The sequence below is a fragment of the Phyllobates terribilis genome, unplaced genomic scaffold, assembly GCF_046119375.1.
Source record: "Phyllobates terribilis strain yellow unplaced genomic scaffold, ASM4611937v1 Scaffold_12__6_contigs__length_324123572, whole genome shotgun sequence".
Taxonomy (NCBI): Eukaryota; Metazoa; Chordata; class Amphibia; order Anura; family Dendrobatidae; genus Phyllobates; species Phyllobates terribilis.
In genome coordinates, this window is record NW_027362772.1 from 53,350,522 (window position 1) to 53,372,421 (window position 21,900).

General features: G+C 42.6%; 1 protein-coding gene and 1 long non-coding RNA gene across 2 annotated transcripts in view; one reads left to right on the plus strand and one right to left on the minus strand.

Moving 5' to 3' along the window:
- Positions 1 to 3,826: 3,826 nt before the first annotated feature.
- Positions 3,827 to 21,900, minus strand: part of LOC141173054 (uncharacterized) — a 36,074-nt gene continuing 18,000 nt past the window's right edge. Inside the window, exon 3 of the long non-coding RNA XR_012252579.1 lies at positions 3,827 to 3,958. This is a non-coding gene — a long non-coding RNA (uncharacterized lncRNA). The remainder of the gene's footprint in view (positions 3,959 to 21,900) is intronic.
- On the plus strand, positions 5,025 to 21,899 carry LOC141172029 (phospholipase A2 inhibitor NAI-like). The gene is made up of 5 exons (XM_073655808.1): positions 5,025 to 5,167; positions 5,393 to 5,515; positions 7,174 to 7,320; positions 20,105 to 20,263; positions 21,488 to 21,899. The coding sequence occupies exons 1-5, from the start codon at positions 5,116 to 5,118 to the stop codon at positions 21,745 to 21,747; spliced, it is 741 nt and encodes a 246-aa protein (XP_073511909.1). The 5' UTR covers positions 5,025 to 5,115; the 3' UTR covers positions 21,748 to 21,899.

The following is a 21,900-nucleotide window of genomic DNA, read 5'->3' on the forward strand; positions in this document are numbered from 1 at the left end:
ACTGGCAGTAGGATGCCTTGCGGTGGACAGCCGAGCTCGATCCTTATAAAAGCTTTTTAACTGCAGCAGCTTTAGTGGACGCTACTGGAGCTGGAATTACGCGGCTGCTGGCATGAGACTTGCCCTCCAATAGATCCTTGTAAATGGATTTAAAGTGTATTCATTCAAACTAGAGAGACAATTTAAATTAAAAAGCTTAGAGCTGCCTCCACCACAGGGGGGCTCGCTCGACCCACCAGCGGACAGGCACCAGTATTGGGAGAGGGGGGCTGGCCGTCAGGGTTCACCGTGGCTCTGGCACAAACCCGGCGACGCAGAGGTGGCACGGGCAGGAGCGGACTGAACGTGTCAGCTTCTCACTTTTTGGATTTTAGAAGGGCATGACATGCCTATATCTGTGTCTCCCCCTCCTTTTACTCCTCCACCTCTTTTCTTTTCGCATGACTATATGTACTTGTCACTTTTCCATGTGTTAGTTGTGTCTTCTGAGCAGTTTGTCAGCTTTTGGACACCTTTGAAGGTGTTTTCTATGTGTTTCTATGTGTTTTTGTTTGCCTGCCATTGGTTTTAACGGTGTTCGAAGGTGTTCGACGAACAGTTCGACGAACAGTTCGGCGAACACACGGGTGTTCGACGCACCGAACCGAACTCGAACACTACGGGGGTGGCTCAACACTAGCCAGGACGTCCTGTGCATCTCACTGTGTGAAGACGTCATCACGCCACTCCGCTCTGGACCTGCCGTTCTGTAGGCCGCTCTGGACCTGCCGTTCTGTAGGCCGCTCTGGACCTGCCGTTCTTGGCATCATATTTGCAGTCCACGTCCACTGAAGACTTTTCATTGATTAGTGTTAGGGTTGTTCTCTGAACCCTACTAAACCCTAGATTATCAATCTGTATATGGGACTGGAGCTGGTCCAATCTATATGCATTTAGCTTCTATAAGCAGCAGGGATATCTACCTGAAATATCAGTTGATCCTACGGTTAGGGAAGTGCTTTAGTCACACGTCCCCTTATTGTGCTGGTAAGTATAAGTAATTCTGTTTTGTCCGACTAGGGGTGTTTTTTTGCCTTTTTTAACTATATTTAATAATGTTTGCATTTTTAGGGGGTTTCTTTGTAAGCCTTATTAAATATTAGTCCTCCTATGGTCATCTGTTTTTGTAAGCTGTTACTTCATACTACCTCACCTATTGTACCATAGCTAAGCTGCAGTACCAAACACAACCTGCAGACAAATGTGGGGCTGTTTTCGGAAACCAGTTGCTGGGGTTGTTTGTCTTTTAATCCTGTGCAAACTAAATTGTTATATGACAAATACATTTGCAAGGTTCCAGATGGAAGATTAAATTGGTAAAATATGTGTTCAAATTTACCCCAATACTATAAGCCAGTCCTCCCCCCAATACACACAAGAACTCTACATTCCATCACTTAAATGTGTAATGCATCATTTTCCCTGCGGAGGCGCTGTAGGGAAAAAAAATATTTTTTTCTATTTTCCAAATAAATGATAGTTGATATTCAGTTATTATAATGGGGAAACTTCTACCTTCGTAATTGAAGCAAATTTTATTTAAAGAGTAGCCGTCGTTTTAATTGTTTTTTTTCATAAATCCATAAAACAGATTTAAAAAAAATGCTTCTTTTTTCTCCTGGACTGATCATTCTTTCTTAATTCATGGTTAAAATTCTGTATTTAGTGAAGACAGGTGTTCCCATTACTGAGATAGGAGATGACAGTTGGTGCTTTTAAAATTCTATGGAGAAGGGAGGAGCTAGACTCTATGCAATTTCTCCATAGAACTTTATGAGCACCAACTGTCATCTCCTATCACAGTAATGGGAAAGTCTGTCTTCACTGAAGACGCATTTTACCAGTGAATTGAAAATGTTGATCAATCAGCCCTTGCGGAGAAAGAAGTTAATTTCTCTGATAAGATATATGGCAAAGTTTCTTATTTTCACACGCACTATTGATTTATAAAATAAAAATTGAAATGATGTTTACTTGTTAAGGAACACTCCAGGGAAAACTGTCCTCCCTAGTGCCCTCTTTCCTGGCAAAGCATGACACTGGTATGCTCTGTCCCTCGGGCAATGTACAAGGTAGAACACAATGTATCTGTCTCGGAATGTTCTTTGATCCTTCCATTGTTCGTACTGGCAGAGTCTAGTTTTTCCGGTCACTGTCTATAATCTTGTATTATTACATTTGGTGCTGTTATTATTCGCATTTCCTCTTTTGATTACTGGATTGGTCATATCGTTTTGGTATGCACTTATTTTGATTACAGGAACATATTCTTCCCAGTTGAGTTCTCCATAATCTGGAACACAAGGCTTCTGTCGGTCAATGATGTGTTTGCCGCGACTATCTTTTGGTGCCAACTTGTGAATTACTTCTATGGCATTTGTCTATTTAAAGGTGCATTCCCACAATCATAATTAAAAGCAATTTTAAATAACTATTTTAATGGTTAGGCATCTTAGATATATATAAATAACCATTACATACCTTTTGAGCACTCTGCTGCTCTAATCTCGCTCTTTGGTGGTCCTCACTAGTGCGTCAAGGATTATGTGCCATGCATCATTTACAAGTACCTGTGCAGACAATCATTGACCTTAGCAATGATGTTTGCATGTAAGGCCACATCCTAATGGACCAGTGACCAGTTATCAATTGGCAGCACCAGTATCGTGAATGGTAGGCAGACTGTCGCCACTGTAGGGTTGGCGAAGACCTCTGGCACATTGGTTCCGGAGCTATAGAAGAGTCAACCGGGAAGTATTGGTTTTCTTATTCATAATATTTCTCATACTGTGCCAAGTTTCCTAAATTCCTCAAAAACACTCTAATGCTCAACTTGGCAAATTATCACGGGTGTATCAAGTGTGACAGTCGCTCTGGATCCGGCTGTAGAAGGTCACTGCACTTGGCATTGCAGACGCCATCTTGATCCTCTCATCTCTGTAGTGTAGTGATATCCGACTCCCTTTAGGACCCAGGAGTGACCTCCACCTTCAGCTGCTAATTGACGCTCCCTTGCTTGGTAGTTGAAAACTCTCAGTCTCTCCAGAGAGTCACCGGTGAAAGTTCTATGTTCCTCTGTCCATGCCTGGAGTACTAGTAGGTGGCTAGGTTCTTCTTGGACTTCCCTTGGAGGACAGTTGGCATTATCTCTCTGGTGTCTTCTCAAGCTAAGTGTATCACCCTTTGTTTGTTTACCTTGTTGTCTTTAGTTACAGTGGGGCCTGACTAGTGATCATCCCGTCCCCTCCCTAGCTAGGGCCAATCTCTAAGGACATTTAGAGATTAGGTTTCCTCGCTCGACGATAAGTGCGGAACCTATTTAGGGACGATAGGGTATTCAGGGTGATATTAGATCTGCCTAGGGTTCTCCACTCCCCCTTTCCCTAGTTGCTGGGATCCCTTCCACCTCTTCCCGTCATTGTACACTTGTTCCTTTCCTCACCTCGCGTGATACCTATCCAGCACCAATTCCAAGAACGGAGCTCTGAAATGTACCACTGGAAAGGAGTAATGGTTGCTCATGTGTATCTCTATAGACCATGAAAGGTGCAGTGTTACGCATGCGCAGCGTATGCTCCATTCCATCAGGGCATTTCAGAGCCCTGTTCTCAAGGGTTCCTTGGGAGTAAGTTGTTGCCCATTCCGCAGATATATGGAAATTTGGCACATTGGGAATAACCCTTTAATTATTAGAGAACCCATTAATCTTCTTTGCAAATTTATTAAACTGAAAAAATGTAATGAGTCAGAAGATATGACCAACTGGTTTGTTTTACTTGGTTGTCCTTGTTTATGTACTCACAGGTCGAGCACAGGCAGTTTTTCTCCATTCTCTCTGTTTTTAGTTAATATGGCTTGACTCAAGTAGATATGAACTGGCCCTTGAGGCAACAGGAGAATCCACAGGTGAGACAGGGACCTGAAACAACAGTTATAAAGTAATTAAAGTAGTGATACATATGTTCCAATATCTAGTCCTTCAATCTCATTTCTTTTGCTGAGCTCACTTTATCTAAGACTAGAGTCTCCCCTTGATGAAGCACGCATGTTGTGCGAAACACGCATCGAGATCTGTGACAATTCTTTTACACCACCTTATTATTATTTCAAGATTCCTATTCATGTTCTTACTCTCTAATTTATTTTTTGCAAACCTGCTTATATTTTTATCTGGTTCTACTTTTTACGATGTTAACTCATAAGTGCAACAATGTGCATCAGACTATATTTTATACAGTTACGTATGACCGGGTACTTTAGGGTCTCCGCCTTCTTTCCATTTTTCCCTGTTTTTTTAATAAACCTTTTGGAACGTGTTTTGAATACTTTCTTTCAATGTACACCAATAAAGAATTTAGCTTTTATTCCAAATCATATGGATTTTTTTCTGATGGTGTTTTACTATCTCAGTTGGTAAAATAGAATGTATGACTTCTGCCACAAGGACTGAACAAAAACTACAAAAAGCAGAAGGTAACACCAAACTCTGGACAGAGATTGCATAAAATCCGACAGGGACCTGCCCAAATTAGGTGGGACACACATCAAAAATTCTGTACCGTTCCTTCATTATACAATCTTTAAAGGGACTGTCTCATCTTGACAAGCTATCACCTATTCACTTCCGAAACCCCCACCAAGAATTGAGCTCTAAAATGCCCCATCGGAATGGAGTGGTGGCCGCTCATGTGCTCCACTATGCCACCCAATGTCTATGTGGCTGCCAAAAAGGAGCTGGCCGCATTCAGCTTAACCAGGTAGTTCATAGACAATAAAGTTTAGGGTCAATATGTCACCATGTGAGTCAATAATATTTTTAAAGGGAGGAGTAATAAGATTTTACATTAGAATAATAAATGTCCATCCTTGGTGTTATTGTAGACTCTAGGTCATCGTGACATCTGGATCAAGTAATTAATTCTTAACATAATTAATGTGTTGAAACGTCAGAACGACTAATTTTACTGGTGGAATTTGACCTGGACAACTTCCTTGTATTTGGGTATAAAAGGGAGATGAGGAACAAACATCAAAGGTGAGACTAGAGATCTGACCTCCTCAATCCATCCTGCCACCATGAAGAACTGCCCAAGGATCGTAATAATGTTCTTCATCTACATTACAACAGGTGAGAAATCATCTATGTTCTCAATAACTGGGGCATACGTAGCAAACTTGGATGATGTTGGGTTCCATTTCCAAGCTTGGCCATGCCAAATACTAGATCCTAAAATAGACGGCGGGTGGTGGGGTTAGACCACTTACTGTTAGGATCCTTTAAGTCAAGGAATTGGTCTTAGCTGCCCACTGAAGGTCCTCTATACGTAATAATATTCTCTTTATCGTTCTAAAGGGACGAGTCTTCTCTGTGAGAAGTGTGAAAACTACTATGGAAAAACTTGCGAAAGCACAACTACCGAGATCTGCGCTCCATCGGTCACAAGTTGTAGAACTACTGTGATGTTCGAACGTATCGGTAAGTACATTTCATGAATAACAATATCCTTTTCTTAATACTGTGCAGAATGTATGATTTGGGATATATTTTTAATGAAAATTTTCACTTATATTATACTTGTTCTATTCTTGTAGATTGTAGGCAGTATTAGTTATATTCTTGTACATAGGAGCAGTATTATAGTAGTTATATTCTTGTACATAGGGGGCAGTATTATAGTAGTTATATTCTTGTACATAGGGGGCAGTATTATAGTAGTTATATTCTTGTACATAGGGGGCAGTATTATAGTAGTTATATTCTTGTACATAGAGAGCAGTATTATAGTAGTTATATTCTTGTACATAGGAGCAGTATTATAGTAGTTATATTCTTGTAGATAGGAGGCAGTGTTATAGTAGTTATATTCTTGTACATGAGGGCAGTATTATAGTAGTTATATTCTTGTACATAGGAGCAGTATTATAGTAGTTATATTCTTGTACATAGGGGCAATATTATAGTAGTTATATTCTTGTACATAGGGGGCAGTATTATAGTAGTTATATTCTTGTACATAGGAGCAGTATTATAGTAGATATATTATTATACATAGAGGCAGTATTATAGTAGTTATATTCTTGTACATGACGGCAGTATTATAGTAGTTATATTCTTGCACATAGGAGCAGTATTATAATAGTTATATTCTTGTACATAGGGGCAGTATTAATGTAGTTATATTCTTGTACATGAGGGCAGTATTATAGTAGTAATATTCTTGGACATAGGGGCAGTATTATAGCAATTGTATTCTTGTACATAGGGACAGTATTATTGCAGTTATATTCTTGTACATGAGAGCAGTATTACAGTAGTTATATTCTTGTACATAGAGGCAGTATTATAGCAGCTACATTCTTGTACATAGGGGGCAGTATTATGGTAGTTATATTCTTGTACATGAGGGCAGTATTATAGTAGTTATATTCTTGTACATAGTAGGCAGTATTATAGTAGGTATATTCTTGTACATAGGGAGCAGTATTATGGTAGTTATATTCTGGTATATAGGAGCAGTATTATAATAGTTATATTCTTGTACATAGAGAGCAGTATTATAGTAGTTATATTCTTGTACATAGGGGCAGTATTATAGTAGTTATATTCTTGTTCACAGGGAGCAGTTTTCTAGCAGTTGTATTCTTGTACATAGGGGCAGTATTACAGTAGTTATATTCTTGTAAATAGAGGCAGTATTATAGTAGCTATATTCTTGTACATAGGAGCAGTATTATAGTAGTTATATTCTTGTACATAGGAGGCAGTATTATAGTAGTTATATTCTTGTATATAGCAGCAGTATTATAGTATATATATTCTTGTACATAGGGGCAGTATTATAGTAGTTATATTCTTGTACATAGGAGCAGTATTATAGTAGTTATATTCTTGTACATAGGAGCAGTATTATAGTAGTTATGTTCTTGTACATAGGAGCAGTATTATAGTAGTTATATTCTTGTACATAGGAGCAGTATTATAGTAGTTATATTCTTGTACATAGGGGGAGTGTTATAGTAGTTATATTCTTGTACATAGAAGCAGTATTATGGTAGTTATATGTTTGTACATATGAGCAGCATTATAGTAGTTATATTATTGTTATTTAAAATCAAATGCATTATATTTTTTAGATAATGGAAAGTTCTACCAGATCTGGAAGTCTTGTGCAAACTCCTCATCCATGTGTGACCTAACTTTCAACATGACAGTGGGAATTGACATTTATAGCTTAACAAAGTGCTGCAAGGGAAACCACTGCAATAGGGGATCACTGCCATGTAAGTATGATGAATATATACTTATATGTACTATACCCATATATGTAGCTTTTGCTGTTTATCCAGAAATCTCTCCTGTTATAAAGATCATCCATATTTATGCAGCTGAATGCTTATCCATATACAAATATTGGCAAGTCTGTGGGAATTTTACCTACAGGACCATTAATAAATGAGCTCTGCAATCAAAGCTATTACTCGGACACATATCTACTGCAGGTCATTATTGGGCTGTGCTTAGTGAAAAGACAAAATTAAATTGTCCTAGTGCTCGGGTGCTCGATGGTCGGGTCGAGCAAATTGGAATGCTGGAGTGCTCGGTCCGAGCAATGAGCCCAATGTAAGTCAATGGAAAACTCAAGCATTTTTCCAGCAGCTACCCCCCCCCCCCCCACAGAGGTCTGCAGGGGGCTTAAAAATTGCCTAAATTGATGGAAACAGTGCTGAAATGACGAGATGGGAACAGCATGTGGAAGACCCCTGGAAGCATGTCTGACTCCTAGGTCCATGCTTTCAAAAATGTTGTCAGAGTATTACGTCACTTTTACGGACTCACAATAAAACATACAAAAACGAAACCAAAATGTTTCTTTCCTGGAAAAAACGTTAAGGACCATCCTTACCAGGGTAATGACTTGCATATAAGGCAAAATAAATACCCCCCAAAAAAATGCTGCTCCACACCTTGGGCTATGTTAACACGTAGTGTTTTTGATGCATTTTTGCTCTTTTGCATTGCTTTCAATGGTGAAAAATACATTCATCCGTAAATGTCATTTCAACATTTTACTACCTTATCTTGCCATGTGGTGTGTGAGAAATGATCAGACACATCCTGTTTCATTTATGAAGGAGGGTGTCTGAAAGTCACAAAGCCTATTTTTATTGGGCCATTGGGCGGCCCTTACTATTGTTAAAGAGCCAGCAGTCGGCCCTCACTATTGTTAGAGGGCCATCAACTGGCTATGCTTTGTTGTTCTCATTATTCAGGAGTGGGTTCCCTATACTGTTATTGCGTGTGCAGTGACTGCAAGGCCTGCCATAAATTTGGAAAAACCCCAATACACCTTTGAAGAGACATAGAGGAGGGCCTCATTTAAAAAACAAAATGTTTCCATTTTTAAGGAGTGCGTCTCCTACACTGTTATTGCATATGGAGTGACTGCAAGACCTGCTCAAAACTTGGAAAAACCCCAATACCCCTTTGAAGAGACGCAGAGGAGGGCCTCAGTAAAAAAAATGTTCCCATTATAAAAGAGTGGGTCTCCTATAGTGGTAATGCCCATGCAGTGACTGCAAGGGCTGCCGAAAAATTGGACACATTCCAACACCCCCTTGTAGTGTGGGTCTAGAAGTGTCACCAACCAGTAATTACTGTCGGCCAAAATGCGTACAACACAAGAGTCATGGGAAAGGCAGAGGAACATAAAGTAAGCCATGTGTGGCAGACTGGTAACAGCCAAGTCTTTCCTGTCCTGACCAAGAGAACGAATGTCCATGCTCTCCTCCTCGTTTTCCCTTTCCTCAGGCCATCCACGCTGAACAGACAGTATGAATGTTCTGTGGGTAGTACCGTCTGTAGCGCAGGAAACCAGCTCCTGTTCCTCCTCCTCTTCCTCCTCCTCATTAACACCCAATCAGAGTTGGGATAAGATGAGGCTGGGCTGTGTGGCACCCCCCTGTATGGTTATTTTCTCCATCTCATCGTACTGCGCCTGCACTGCCTCCTCTTTAATTATGATCAGCGAGCATTTCAGAAGACCGAGAAGAGGGATGGTAATCATGGTGTCATCGCCGCTCACCATCTTGATGGAGTCCTCAAAGTTTTGGAGGACAGCACAGATGTCTGACATCCATGCCCACTCATCAGTTCTTATGTGTGGAGGCTGACCTGAATGCGGATGGGCATGTTGAAGCTGGTACTCAACAACTGCACTCTGCTGCTCACAAATCCTTCCCAACATCTGCAAGGTTGAGTTCAAATGAGTGGTGACATCTCACACCAGTTGGTGAGATGGAAGCTGCAAATGCTGCTGAAGCATGGCAAGAGCGGCGGAAGCTGTAGCTGACTTTTAAAAATGGGCACACACGTGGCGTACTTTGAAAAGCAGCTCAGGCAGATTCGGGTAGGTTTTGAGAAACTGCTGAACCATTAGGTTGAGCACATGGGCCAGGCATAGTACGTGTGTGAGGTTGCCTAGCTTCAGAGCCGCCAGCAGGTTCCGGCCATTGCCACACACGACCATGCCTGGCTGTAGGTTCAGTGGTGACAGCCACAGATCTGCCTGCTCTGTTACAGCTGTCAACAACTCTTCAGAGGAGTGCAGATTGTCCCCTAAGCATATTAGCTTCAGCAGTACCTGTTGCCACTTGGCTGAGGTAGTGCTGCAGTGCTTCCCGCTTCCAACTGATGTGATCATTTTGGAGATGGAGGCTGAAGAGGAGGAGGTGCGGGAGCTGTAGAAGGGCAACCCTGATTGACCCAGGGCCCTCAATCCTCGGCATCGGGAGGACGTGTTCCGTCCCAAGGTCCGACTGGGTCCCTGCTTCCACAATATTAACCCAGTGTGACATCAGCGAGATTTACCATCCCTGGCCACAAGCACTTGTCCAAGTGTCCGTAGTTAGGTGGACCTTCCCAGTAACTGCGTTCTTGAGGGCACGGCTAATGTTCTGGGACACGTGCTTGTGTAATGCGGAGACGGCACAATGGGAGAAATAGTGGTGGCTGGGGACCGAGTACCGAGGGACGGACGCGCCATCAGGTTGCGGAAAGATTCCGTCTCCACTAGTGTTGAGCCACCCCCGTAGTGTTCGGGTTCGGTTCGTCGAACACCGGGATGTTCGAGGAACTGTTCGTCGAACTGTTCGTCGAACACCTTAGAACACCGTCGAACACCGTTAAAACCAATGGCAGGCAAACAAAAACACATAGAAACACATAGAAAACACCTTCAAAGGTGTCCAAAAGCTGACAAACTGCTCAGAAGACGCTTTCTTTAAAAAAGCCGGCCGGCAATTCAGCAGCGGCATACACCGGTACCCGACAATTTAGACAAGAAGGAATAGAGCCTCACACATAGATTAGATAGATAGAAACATGTCAGTCACATATATATGAAGTACAGTGACAGTGTTGCTTACTGTACTTGTCATTTAGTGTAAAGGATTTATTAAAAAATATAATAGTGTTTTCATGCACTGTCTCTTTAAAAAAGCCGGCCGGCAATTCAGCATCTGTACCCGACAATTTATAACAGACAGAATAGAGCTTCACACATAGATTAGATAGATAGGAACATGTCAGTCACATATATATGAAGTACAGTGACAGTGTTGCTTACTGTACTTGTCATTTAGTGTAAAGGATTTATTAAAAAATATAATAGTGTTTTCATGCACTGTCTCTTTAAAAAAGCCAGCCGGCAATTCAGCATCTGTACCCGACAATTTATAACAGACAGAATAGAGCTTCACACATAGATTAGATAGATAGAAACATGTCAGTCACATATATATGAAGTACAGTGACAGTGTTGCTTACTGTACTTGTCATTTAGTGTAAAGGATTTATTAAAAAACATAATAGTGTTTTCATGCACCGTCTCTTTAAAAAAGCCGGCCGGCAATTCAGCATCTGTACCCGACAATTTATAACAGACAGAATAGAGCTTCACACATAGATTAGATAGATAGGAACATGTCAGTCACATATATATGAAGTACAGTGACAGTGTTGCTTACTGTACTTGTCATTTAGTGTAAAGGATTTATTAAAAAATATAATAGTGTTTTCATGCACTGTCTCTTTAAAAAAGCCAGCCGGCAATTCAGCATCTGTACCCGACAATTTATAACAGACAGAATAGAGCTTCACACATAGATTAGATAGATAGAAACATGTCAGTCACATATATATGAAGTACAGTGACAGCGTTGCTTACTGTACTTGTCATTTAGTGTAAAGGATTTATTAAAAAATATAATAGTGTTTTCATGCACCGTCTCTTTAAAAAAGCCGGCCGGCAATTCAGCATCTGTACCCGACAATTTATAACAGACAGAATAGAGCTTCACACATAGATTAGATAGATAGAAACATGTCAGTCACATATATATGAAGTACAGTGATAGTGTTGGTTACTGTACTTGTCATTTAGTATTAAAATAAAGGATTTATTATTAAAAAAAATTGGCGTGGGGTTCCCCTTAATTTTAGTCTCTAGCGGAGGTTAAGCAGACAGCTGGGGCAGATGTTTGAAGCCTGGGAAGGGGGTAATACCCACGGAGCTTCCCAGGCTACTAATATGAGCCCCCAGCTGAATACATAGCCTTTACTAGCTATTAAAATGGGGGACCCCCCCAAAAAAATGACGTGGGGTCCCCCCTAATTTAATAGCTAGCAAAGGCTAGGCAGACAGCTGGGGGCTGATATTAATAGCCCAGGAAGGGAGCCATGAATATTGGCCCCCTCCCAGGCTAGAAACACCAGCCGTCAGCCGCCCCAGAAATGGCGCATTCATAGGATGCGCCAATTCTGGCACTTAGCCTCGCTCTTCCACGCTGCCCTGTAGCGGTGGCAGGGGGTAATAGGGCTGGGGTTGATGTCAGCTTATAATGCCAGCTGACATCAAGCCCAGGTTAGTAATGGAGAGGCGTCTATAAGACACCCCCATTACTAACCCCATAGTCAAAGTTAAAAGAAAACACAAACACCCAGAATAAAGTCCTTTAATTGAAATAAAGACACAATCCTTTATTGTTCTAAATTAAACCATACTTACCATCACGCCCATTCCAGCTGAAGCCAACGATCTCCTGCAATAAAAGAAAAATAATAAAGCAACATCATCCTTACCTTTCCATGGTTCCCACGACAGCTTCAGCTCTGCTACATCAAGATGACAGGCTGGACCGCAGCAGAACGCTGCCATCCAGCCTGTCATCCCGCAGACACTGAGAAGCGCAGGCTTGCTTGCGCTCTGCAGTGTCTGGCTGTGACGGCATAAAGATGAGACGAGTTCATGTCCAATGAACTCGGCGCACCTCATGCACGTCACTGACAGCGTGGGAAAATTCTCACGCTGAAGCGCTGAGTGCAGGAGAATTCTCCCACGCTGTCAGTGACGTGCATAAGGTGAGCTCATGTCCAATGAACTCAGCTCACCTCCTGCACGTCACTGACAGCGTGGGAGAATTCTCCTGCACTCAGCGCTTCAGTGTGAGAATTCTCCCACGCTGAAGCGCTGAGTGCAGGAGAATTTTCCCACGCTGTCAGTGACGTGCAGGAGGTGAGCCGAGTTCATTGGACATTAACTCGGCTCATCTGGATGCCCTCACAGAGAGACACTGTGGAGCGCAAGCAAGCCTGCGCTTCTCAGTGTCTGCGGGATGACAGGCTGGATGGCAGCGTTCTGCTGCGGTCCAGCCTGTCATCTCGATGTAGCAGAGCTGAAGCTGTCATGGGAACCATGGAAAGGTAAGGATGATGTTGCTTTATTATTTTTCTTTTATTTCAGGAGATCGTTGGCTTCAGCTGGAATGGGCGTGACGGTAAGTATGGTTTAATTTAGAACAATAAAGAATTGTGTGTTTATTTCAATTAAAGGACTTTTTTTCTGGGTGTTGTGTTTTTTTTAAATACTTTACTAGAAATTCATGGTGGTCATGTCTAATATTGGCGTGACCCCATGAATTTTGGGCTTAGGGCCAGCTGATAATGCCAAGCTGGCCCTAACCCCTTTATTACCCAGTGAGCCACCGCATCAGGGCCCTGGATGAGTTGGGTACAGCGCCAGAAGATGGCTCTTCTATGAACGCGCTATTTTCCGGGGTGGCTGCGGACTGCAATTTGCAGCGGGGGTGGCCCAGAAAGCTTGGGCCTCCCTGCGCTGCGGATTCCAGCCCCCAGCTGCATAGTTGTACCTGGCTGGACACAAAAACAGGGCGAAGCCCCACGTCAATTTTCTTTAAATTATTTCATGAAATAATTAAGAAAAAAAGGGCTTCCCTATATTGTTGTGTCCGGCCAGTTACAAATAGGCAGCTGGTGGTTGGGGGCAGCCCGTTCCTGCCTGCTGCACCTGACTGGACACAAATATAGTGCGAAGCCCCACGTCAATTTTTTTTTAATTATTTCATGAATTTCCTGAAATAATTTAAAAAAATTGAAGTGGGGCTTCGCACTATATTTGTGTCCAGCCAGGTACAGCAGGCAGGAACGGGCTGCCCCCAACCACCAGCTGACTATTTGTACCTGGCCGGACACAACAATATAGGGAAGGCCTTTTTTTCTTAATTATTTCATGAATTTCATGAAATAATTAAAAAAAAAATACGTGGGGCTTCGCCCTATTTTTGTGTCCAGCCAGGTACAACTAGGCAGCTGGGGGCTGGAATCTGCAGCGCAGGGAGGCCCAAGCTTTCTGGGCCCCCCCCGCTGCAAATTGCAGTCCGCAGCCACCCCGGAAAATGGCGCGTTCATAGAAGCGCCATCTTCTGGCGCTGTACCCAACTCATCCAGGGCCCTGGTGCGGTGGCTCACTGGGTAATAAAGGGGTTAGGGCCAGCTTGGTATTATCAGCTGGCCCCAAGCCCAAAATTCATGGGGTCACGCCAATATTAGACATGACCGCCATGAATTTCTAGTAAAGTATTTAAAAAAAACACAGCACCCAGAATAAAGTCCTTTAATTGAAATAAACACACAATTCTTTATTGTTCTAAATTAAACTATACTTACCATCACGCCCATTCCAGCTGAAGCCAACGATCTCCTGCAATAAAAGAAAAATAATAAAGCAACCTCATCCTTACCTTTCCATGGATCCCACGACAGCTTCAGCTCTGCTACATCGAGATGACAGGCTGGACCGCAGCAGAACGCTGCCATCCAGCCTGTCATGCCGCAGACACTGAGAAGAGCAGGCATGCTTGCGCTCCTCAGTGTCTCGCTGTGACGGCATCCAGATGAGCCGAGTTAATGTCCAATGAACTCAGCTCACCTCATGCACCTCACTGACAGCGTGGGAAAATTCTCCTGCACTCAGCGCTTCAGCGTGAGAATTCTCCCACGCAGTAAGTGACGTGCATGAGGTGAGCCGAGTTCATTGGACATGACCTCGGCTCATCTTTATGCCGTCACAGAGAGACAATGTGGAGCGCAAGCAAGCCTGCTCTTCTCAGTGTCCGCGGGATGAGAGGCTGGATGGCGGCGTTCTGCTGCGGTCCAGCCTGTCATCTCGATGTAGCAGAGCTGAAGCTGTCCTGGGAACCATGGAAAGGTAAGGATGAGGTTGCTTTATTATTTTATTTTTATTACAGGAGATCGTTGGCTTCAGCTGGAATGGGCGTGATGGTAAGTATGGTTTAATTTAGAACAATAAAGAATTGTGTCTTTATTTCAATTAAAGGACTTTATTCTGGGTGTTTGTGTTTTTTTTTACTTTGACTATGGGGTTAGTAATGGGGGTATCTTATAGACGCCTCTCCATTACTAACCTGGGCTTGATGTCAGCTGGCATTATAAGCTGACATCAACCCCAGCCCTATTACCCCCTGCCACCGCACCAGGGCAGCGTGGAAGAGCGAGGCTAAGTGCCAGAATTGGCGCATCCTATGAATGCGCCACTTCTGGGGCGGCTGACGGCTGGTGTTTCTAGCCTGGGAGGGGGCCAATATTCATGGCTCCCTTCCTGGGCTATTAATATCAGCCCCCAGCTGTCTGCCTAGCCTTTGCTAGCTATTAAATTAGGGGGGACCCCACGTCATTTTTTTGGGGGGGTCCCCCATTTTAATAGCTAGTAAAGGCTATGTATTCAGCTGAGGGCTGATATTAGTAGCCTGGGAAGCTCCGTGGGTATTACCCCCTTCCCAGGCTTCAAACATCTGCCCCAGCTGTCTGCTTAACCTCCGCTAGAGCCTAAAATTAAGGGGAACCCCACGCCAATTTTTTTAATAATAAATCCTTTATTTTAATACTAAATGACAAGTACAGTAACCAACACTATCACTGTACTTCATATATATGTGACTGACATGTTTCTATCTATCTAATCTATGTGTGAAGCTCTATTCTGTCTGTTATAAATTGTCGGGTACAGATGCTGAATTGCCGGCCGGCTTTCTTAAACAGACGGTGCATGAAAACACTATTATTTTTTTTGATAAATCCTTTACACTAAATGACAAGTACAGTAATCAACACTGTCACTGTACTTATTATAAATGTGACTGACATGTTTCTATCTATCTAATCTATGTGTGATTCTCTATTCCTTCTATTCTAAATTGTCGGGTACCGCTGCTGAATTGCCGGCCGGCTTTTTTAAAGAGACGGTGCATGAAAACACTATTATTTTTTTTGATAAATCCTTTACGCTAAATGACAAGTACAGTAAGCAGCACTGTCACTGTACTTCGTATATATGTGGCTGACATGTTTATATCTATCTAATCTATGTGTGATACTCTATTCTTTCGGTTCTAAATTGTCGGGTACCGGTGTATGCCGCTGCTGAATTGCCGGCTTTTCATGTTTCACTGTTGGCACTGTTCCCATCGATTTGGGCAATCACTGTAATGCCACAACCACCATGGCTGTGGCATTACAGTGAGTGGCAGACAATCCCTGCATGATTGGTGCTCTAAATAGCGCCAGACATGCAGGACACGCTTTTGGTGCACGAACAGTTATCGAACATAACCTCGAACAGCCGAATTTTTTGCAAATCGTTCGGGTTCGTCGAACAACTCGAACACCGCCCAAAACAGCTCGAATTTGAGATTGGCGAACAGTTCTAGTCGAACACCGCTCATCTCTAGTCTCCACGAGCCTAAAAGGCTTTCAAGTGCAAGTATTCGAGAAATGTGTGCGTTTAGTAGTGTGGCCTGTGGAGCGCTGGCTGTGTATTTGTGCTTGCATTCAAACGAAAGGGGTAGGGACAACTGAACGCTGTGCTGGACAGTGGACAGTGAACGTGGACAGTGACAGTTGCAAGTGTACAATGACAGGTGCAGGGCAGGAGGCATCTTCACCTGCGCATTGGACATGGGATTTGCATGCATGCACAACAGTGGAACAGGCAGTGGTGTCACCTGCAGACACTGTTTCTGGACCCTGGAGTTCGGCCCAACTAGTTGGGTACTTTGCTGTCATGTGCCCGAGCATACCTGTGATGGTCAGGCAGGTAATTTTGCTGCCCCTGCTGATGCTGGCCTGGCAGAGGGTGAAAATTGCCTTTTTGGGGTTATCTGGACAGTCTTTAAAAAAAAGAGCCAGACTCTGGAAGACCTAACAGTTGGACTGGCAACTTCCCTCGTGTTGGTGTTCCGGGGAACAGTTGGCCGCCTTGTGTCTGTGGCCACCCCACTGCTTGTTCCTGTCTGTTGTAGTGCTATGCCTGACTCCCTCTGTGTGTTGCTGTCCTCTCTATGCATGTCACCTTGCTAGGTTGGGACAGTGACTTCACTGTCCATCACCTCGTCTTCCACTTCTGCACACTGGTCCTCCTCCTGACTTTCTGGCATTTCTGTCTCATCATCATCCACCTCTTGCGACAGTAATTGCACTTTCCCACCGTCGCCTTCATGTAACCATAGCTGCTCACATATTTGGGCATCGCTACATGCAATCTCCTCTTGCCCCACTTGAAGCTGGCCGGATGAGAGGCCCAAATCTATAAATGGAAAAGTGAACAGCTCTTCAGAGTGTCCAAGTGTGGGATCAGTTGTCTCCGGGCACTCGACATGGTGGGAGGTAGGAGAATCAGGGTGAGCACTATGTGGTCAAGACTCACGGATACTGGGACTTAACCGTGTGGAAGACAAAGTGGTGGTGGTGGCAAAGTGACTGGCAGCATTATCTGCTATCCAACCAACAACCTTTTCACACTGCTCTGGCTTCAAGAGTGGTGTTCTGCTGCCCCCTAGTAATTGGGACAGGAAGGTAGTTCAACATGATGTGGGTTTTGTTGTGCTCCCTCAGCAAAGGGCACAAGTTCACTCATCTTGCCCACGGCCTCGGCCTCTGCGTGCCCCATCCCCATCACGTTCACTTCCCCCCGTCCCTTGCCACACGCCTTTACCATTTTAAATGGAGTGTAATATTTGGCCCGCTCCACAAAATGTCTGTATTATTGCCGCAGTAATATGGGATCACGTGTGACGACCACGGTTTTAGTCAGTGGCCTTGTAATATAAGGTTATATTAACAAAAATATAACAAAACACAGCTGGCAGACTTTAAATAGAACACACAATTCATGGAAGAGGTAGTATGTTTTACCCCATAGGGGAATCATCTATATCATAACCACTAAATATTTTCATATCAAAAACTACAAAAATATGGACTTATTATAGGCTAAATTGTGAAAGGGACATAGAACAATAGCAGAAGCAAAAACGATCAATAAGCCATAAATATAAGAATATATCAAAGTTTATTAAAGAGTAATAGCATAGGGGGGTAAAGTACAGGTACAATAGGAATGAACCTTAGACCAACAGGTCCACGTGCTGCATTTTAAAGTACATAATAGCAAATTTGCAAAGCAACTTATCACCGACAACCCAATACATCAATTTCAATTTATAGTAATATATATAGTATCAAATTAAAAAAAATCTGCCTGTATTCTGCTAACAAGCAAATGGAGCAGTAAAATGGAGTATTGTATTGCTTTTTAAGCAAATAATCAGGATTAAAAGCAAAAAAATAGCCCTGATAAGTAGGGCTATGGATATCTGTAACAACAGCAGACAGAATGTGTAATGGACCCTATTGTGCTGTATACACTGTCTACAAACCCTGACTGCCTAACTCCTGCTATCACCAGGAATATATGCAGCTGGATTAGTCCCCAGAAGGACTGTTAGCTTAGATGTGTATATATAGCTGTATAATACCTGACTAAAACAACCACCAATTCTGTCGGTCACTCAGCAGCACCTCTCCCTACTTTGCCTGTTTCCGGGGTAGACTGTGACAAGTATAGGGTCACTAGGTCTTATATAGACCTGATGACGCTATGCGGGCAGCCAATCACTGTAATGCCACAACTAACATGGCTCCTGCATTACAGTGAGTGGCAGGCAATCCCTGCATGTTAATTAGCTGTCTACAGAGCACCTCACATGCGGGGCGGGGACCCAAGCTCCCACCCGAGCATCCAGGAAAAACTCGCCAAGCGCCGAGCATCTTGAGCAGTGAGATGCTCAGGTGAGTACCGAGCAGTGGCAAGCTCGGTCGCTCATCACTACTCCTTACAATTAGGTCAGTTTTAGAGTGTCCTGATCTGAAACCCAAGGTATCATCGGAGAGGGTAACCATCAGCCGGTGCTCATTTTCTCTGCTTCACCACTGGTGATATTGAATAACTTGTACTTTACAATGGGAATATTGCTGTAATATGATATATATTGTGTATTCTCAAAAATCACAGCCAGGGGGTCATGCTGAACAACCACGCTCTTCCCTTTTTGTCATGAACAGCCTACTGCTGCCCCTTATCTTCTTGACAATTAGGCAATTGACCAAAGATTAAGGGAGGAGGCTGCAGGCTGTTTCCACTAAGGCTGATTGGAGAACTAACAGTGAGCGTATGGTATATACACCTCTGATTCCAACGGATAGAATATATGTCACTGCCTGCTCCACAATAATCCAATAAAGACTATTAGCTGCCACTACCAATTGTTTATAGGCTGATTGTACACCTGACAGGCAGCGTATGGCTTCAGGAGCGTGATTTACAAAACAAAAGGAACAGAACTATTAAATTTTATATTTAATCCAGAATGATAGGCAGTGTTTATAAAAAAATTACAAAATATTTTACAAAGAAAATAAAAAAAAATACAGCATATACTAGTACATAAAATAAAAGGATAAACAAAAGAAAATAATTAAACCTGACGTTACTTCAGCGCTTAGAGGATGGAAGCAATCCAATTGAAAATGTCTGGTTAATGTGGATCAAACCTACATGGCAATGTATCTTTCGGCATTGAACATAGATCATAATTTGCCTTTTATTTTTATCAGCACCTAAGTTACACACACACCTCACCTTGATGACCCATAACAGGGATGTGGCTTCAGTTTCAGAAAATTATGATATTCCCAACATTCACAATATCTTCACTCCTGACGATCACAGGCATTTGATATCACCGTCATATTTTTTATGGGGATTTTGCCTTTTCATAGATTGGAAACTTGGCATGGCTGTGGTCAGCGATCTTTTTACTATTGATTAGGGTCTTATAGGCATGCTTCACAGTTCTGAAAAAATATGCATATTCTTCCCCTATTAGTTCTGAAGTTGAAAATGTATGTCCCATCAATATTGGATCTATACAAACCTCAATATTCATAATTGCACATTGGAGACACAAAGTCTAGGGAAGTTCTTTCATCATAGCAGCTTATCCTGGAGATGAGTCTACTTATTTAATAAAAAAAAACAGACTTCATGTCTATTCCCAACAAATATAACATTTTAATTACCTGTCCACATCAGGGAGTCTAGGCGTCAGAAGGAGTTTTAATTAGTTTTGTCACTTCTTAACTATCACTAATTTCCTCTCTTCCCCTATATTAAACATGTGGCTCTATTACCCAAAAGTGGTTTAGATTGTAAGCTCTTTCTCCTACAGGAGATTATGTGTGAGATGGGTGGGGTGAATGCCACCAATATTCCACCAATGAGTCTAGTCCAGAATTTCAGAATTTGACAACTTATTTTACATGTAGGACTAACATGAGTTTTCTTGAACACAGTGGTGCCAACAAACTACAGAGAAAAGAGAAATGGGGTAGAATGCCCTTATTGTTATGCAAGTGGAAAAGCAGGAAAAAGTTGCAATCCATCTGACACCATGAAATGTCGGGGTCCCCAGACACAGTGCTTCTCCTTTGCTGGTAAAATCTGTAATTCAAGTAAGTATAAGTTTCCTCTTTTGTTCCTTTCCTTTGTGGAAATATCTCTTGCTGTGCCAAATTTTCTGCATGACCTCTTCCATTTTTACTTAGCTCAACAAAGGGCTAAAGAAGTCCAGTCCTTCCAATAGGTGGTGATCCAATATGAAGTGTCCTTATCCAGTTGAGATTTTTTAATTTATTTTAAAGTAAAAAAAAGTTATATGGTATTTATTTTCTATTTAACCAGAAATGGTATAAACACTGTAAATCTAGGCATCCCCACTTCCTTAGTGTGACATCTGTGTCGGTGCTTGCCCTTACTGTCTCGGCTTCTTTTGCCAAGCGGTGCCGCGCTCTTGTTGCAGACAGCGCAAGGCGACTACTCTAGTTTTGTGGTCTGAGGTTCTTGTAGTCCTGTCCATACTGGGAGATCAGGAGTTCGTTTTTAGTGTTTGTTTCCTTCTGTGTGGCCTTCTGTGTCTGCCAGCTATTTAAGCTCCTGAGAGCCTACTGTCCACTGCCAATTATATTTTGACTTGCTCTTAGCGAGCTTCTCAACATTCTGCTTTGACTCCCTGTAGACATTCCTGCATTTTTACCGTGGCTCATTTTTTGACTACTCTCCTGCCTTGTAAATTTGACCCTGTTATGACCCCCTGGTTCTGACCCAGCAACTGGACTATCCTACTTGCCTGCTCACACCACCAAAGGAGTTAACTGCTTGGCCCCAGCCTAGGAGTCATTGTTAAGTCCAGATCCCTTTATAGGGGGTTAAAGGGTGAAGGCCAGGGAAACCCTGGCATCTTGAAAACTGAGTAGCTAGTGCCAATTATGCACATTGTCACCCTCTTTAGAGCTGCCAAGGGACCCTGTACAGTACTCCCATTACACCTAGTTGAATGGTATGGATAGAAAAGGAACACTAATTCTATGAATGGAGATTGCATTTGTTTTTGACCTCCTTGATGAGGTTGATGAAACATTTTTGCTGACTTGATGAATCTTGTCATATACCTGTCAGATAAATATCTCTTTAAAAAACAGGGTCAAACCATGTTTGTGATTAAGCTACCCAAAAGAATATAGACACAAAAAAAACTCCTACTCTTCCAACAGATGAAGCCTTTTGGATAGATGGCAAAGTCCAGTTGGTTTTGAGCCACCACTGTCTACCAGACCGACCTTGCCCTCTGATAATTGAACACATTATCTTCCTAAAATAGCCAATGTTTTTCTCCACAGCTCATGCCGAAGATTGGGCTTACCAAGGATGTGCCACAGAAAACATTTGCAATCATCAAATTGCTCCTTTTCCTGAGACTGTATTTCATGATGGCTACAAAATCACCTGCACTAGAAGCAAAGACGAGGAAGATGACACAGACGAGGAAGATGACACAGACGAGGAAGATGACACAGACGAGGAAGATGACACAGACAAGGAAGATGACAAAGACGAGGAAGATGACACAGACGAACAAGACGAAGACAAATATGATTAAGTTCCTGGTTAAAAGTCTTGACTTCTTTGCATTTTTTATGATCCTGACAAATGGGGCACTATGATGCTTTGCAAATGGCTACAACACGCAAACTCTCCATCTGAGCAAATAACAGTATTCTCTTTTTCCAATAAAGTATAAGCTAAAAAGCAC

What these genes read in the sequence shown, in the direction of transcription:
- LOC141172029 (XM_073655808.1), top strand. Translation starts at nt 5,116, where the DNA reads ATGAAGAACTGCCCAAGGATCGTAATAATGTTCTTCATCTACATTACA. An exon ending in TGTGATGTTCGAACGTATCG is followed by an intron (nt 5,516 to 7,173) that starts GTAAGTACATTT and finishes TATATTTTTTAG; the next exon opens with ATAATGGAAAGTTCTACCAG. An exon ending in CAATAGGGGATCACTGCCAT is followed by an intron (nt 7,321 to 20,104) that starts GTAAGTATGATG and finishes TCTTGAACACAG; the next exon opens with TGGTGCCAACAAACTACAGA.